This window comes from Crocuta crocuta, unplaced genomic scaffold, assembly GCF_008692635.1.
Source record: "Crocuta crocuta isolate KB4526 unplaced genomic scaffold, BGI_CrCroc_1.0 scaffold334, whole genome shotgun sequence".
In the NCBI taxonomy this organism is placed as follows: Eukaryota; Metazoa; Chordata; class Mammalia; order Carnivora; family Hyaenidae; genus Crocuta; species Crocuta crocuta.
The window spans coordinates 4,834,961-4,837,770 of record NW_027533260.1 but is presented as its reverse complement, the minus strand read 5'-3'; the positions used below and the strand labels follow the sequence as shown (position 1 = coordinate 4,837,770).

The following is a 2,810-nucleotide window of genomic DNA, read 5'->3' as shown; positions in this document are numbered from 1 at the left end:
CAAACCAGTCCGGGCCCAGCCTTATAAATATTGATTTTATAGAAAGGACCAATGCAAAACTGGTCAGATGCCACACAGCAGAAGCTTCCAGAACCACAAGGATGAAAAAAAACCAAACCAAATTAAAAAACAAAAACACCAAAACCCAAAAACACCCCAGAACAGAACAAACGAAAATACCCCAGACCAAACTGCCTGAAAAGTCAAGGTCTCAGGTGAGCAAAGGATTCTAAAGAAACTCACATGGCTGGGGCTGAAGAGACCCAATGCCTCAACAAGTACCCAGAATGGAAGGAAAATCAATCCGGAAATTCAAACCCACAGTCCCTGCCCACCGGCCCCCCCACGCTGTCAAGAGCGAGGCAAAGGGCTTCACAGCTTTTTTTTTGGGGGGGGGAAGGGGGTAAAGAAGCGATGGCGATAGCTTAAATAATGGGGGGAGGGGAATTTTTATATTTCAGCTTTATTTTCTCTTCTTCTTTAGGGGAAGTGAAGAGACTGGTAGCTTTACGTTAAGGAGAAAACAGTGATTTTTTTTTTTAATTGTTTTAATGGGGAAAAACGCCTAGCAATGGCAGGTTGCCGTGAAAACTGCCACCTCTGATCTGGGATCGGATGGCCCCCAGTTCCTAAACAGGGGGTGAGCCCTGGCGCGGCAGGTGAGGAGAGATGCTGACTTTGCATGCTGCAGCCTCCTGGGAGAACACAGACCCAGAGACAAAAGAACTGGCTGGCAGGGGTGCGGGGTGGGGGGCGACAGGAGGGGGCCAGAATGGGGGAACCCTTAAGTAGTACCAAAATTAGCTGCCGTCTGCTCCCTGCTGGTGGGTCCCTGGGGTGTAGAGTGGCAAGGAGGGTGCTGGGGCTGAATGGAGAAGAAACTGAGATGCTGATAAAAACCGCCCTAACTTGAGGGGTCCGCGGGCCCTGGGTCTGAAGAATAGAAAACCAATAGGGGTCGGTCGACTGGAGTGCTTGCTCAGTCATCTCCCTAAACCCCATCTCGGTTCTGGAAGGGGATCAACACCGTCGGAAGGGCGACCCAGTCCTGGCCCTGGGCTCCCAGGGGGGCGGGGGGAGGGACAGGCCCGGCAGGCTCTCGCCCCCCTCCCCTCCCCCGGCTTCACCTCCCTTCCTCGCGGCCGGCCCGGCCCCCGCCCCCGCCCGGCCCGTTGCAGGGCAGCACCCAGTTGTTGTCGTGCAGACCCAGGCGGCAGCCAGGCGTCTCGCGGTCCGCTCGGCGGCAGCACATCCAGTAGGAACGTCCGTAAGGCAGGTCGTGGTGGTAGGGCTTCGGGTGCCAGCGGCAGAGCGACACGTCGCCCTTCTCATATCTCTTGCGGCACTGCTTGCAAGGGTCGTCGCGGTACAGGGGGTCGCGGCTCCAGCGCGAGTCTGTGGCCCGCACGCCGAACGCCTCGATGATGCCCTTGAAGTGGTGGCACGTGCACTTGAGGGCCGCCAGGGCCCGCGTGGGCAGGAAGCTGAAGATCTTCACCAGCACGTGCTCGGGCAGCAGCAGCATGTACTGCCGCGGCTCCAGCAGCCGCTGGATCTTGAAGCGGATCTCCAGGAAGTCGTGCGAGACGTGCCGGTACAGGCGGCACAGGGAGGTGTCCGCGGTCCCCTCGGCATCGTCCGGGCCCGGCGCGCTGGCCGGGGAGTCGGCTGGGGGCGGCTCGGGGGGCCCGTCCGGCGCCCGGGACTGGAGGAAGAAGAGCTGGCCGGGTGGGGGCGGCTCCTCAGGGCTGACCGTCAGGCACACCGTCTCCTCCTTCACGTTCTTGGTGCCATCCTTGCCGAAGAAGATGCACTCGTCCACCACACCTGTCACTACCACGTCCACGTGGAAGCCTGAGGCTCCGCAGTCCCGGGCAGGGGGCGGAGGGGGCGCCGGGGGAGTGTCCTCAGGCCTGGCCGGGACCGGGGTCTCCCCCTCGCTGGCTTCGTCCGCCCGGGCCAGGAGGAACTCCACGTTGCTGGGCAGGGCGTCCCGAGAGGGGCTGATGAGCTGGTACAGGTCACAGGTGATCTTGTCCTTGGCTCGGGCCCCGGGGCCTGGGCTGCCGGGGTAGGCACAACCGGGCCGGCCGCTGCTCCCGTTGGGCAACCCGCCATCGGACGCGCGGGGTTCCCGGCCATTGGAGATACGGAAGGCGATGCGCACCTCCCCGGGGCCTGGCCCGGGCCGCTCCTCTTTGCGGAGGCCTTTGGCTGGAGGGCTGTCCCGCTGGGCCTCGAAGTGGGCCACTGCCTCGGCTACGCGGCTGCAGTCCCCGCCACCAGGCCGCCGCTCGGACCCCAGGCCTTTGGCAGGCCCACCCTGCTCGGCCGACACAAAGACCACAGGCGCGGGGGTGCCGGGGCGTGGGTAGCTCTGCAGCGCCAGGGCGGCCCGCTGTTCCACCAGGGCCACCATCTCGGCCACGGAGAGNCCGGCGGAGCCTTAGTAGGCTCAAGGCAGCGCCGCCTCCGCTTGGCCTTGGAGCTGTCGCTGCCCCAGTGCCCCTTGACCTTCATGGAGCTGGCCCGGCTGCCCCCGCCACACTGGTGGGCCACAAAGAAGGCCACCTTCTCCTTTGTATTCCCGGGCTTGATGACGTACCACGTGTCCAGCAGGACTCGCCCCTCATCGCCGGCGGCTGCGGCGGAGAGGAGCGGGGGAGGCTGGGAGGCCGGGGCCTCCGTGGCCAAGGTGGGTGGGGTGTTCTCCGAGTGGGCAGGCCCGTGGTCCGGCTCAGCCCCGCTGCCCGGCTCTGGGCAGGCTGACGGCTTGAGGGCAGCGGCAGGCGGGGGGGGCTGGGTCTGGG

General features: G+C 63.9%; 1 protein-coding gene across 1 annotated transcript in view; it reads right to left on the bottom strand.

Annotated features, from left to right (window-relative positions):
- Window positions 1-17: 17 nt before the first annotated feature.
- The window catches only part of FBXO46 (F-box protein 46), a 15,935-nt gene continuing 13,142 nt past the window's right edge, over window positions 18-2,810 (bottom strand). The window contains 2 exon segments of the mRNA XM_077747310.1: window positions 18-2,436; window positions 2,439-2,794. Coding sequence (XP_077603436.1) covers window positions 1,124-2,436; window positions 2,439-2,794 — 1,669 coding nt within the window. The 3' untranslated portion in view covers window positions 18-1,123.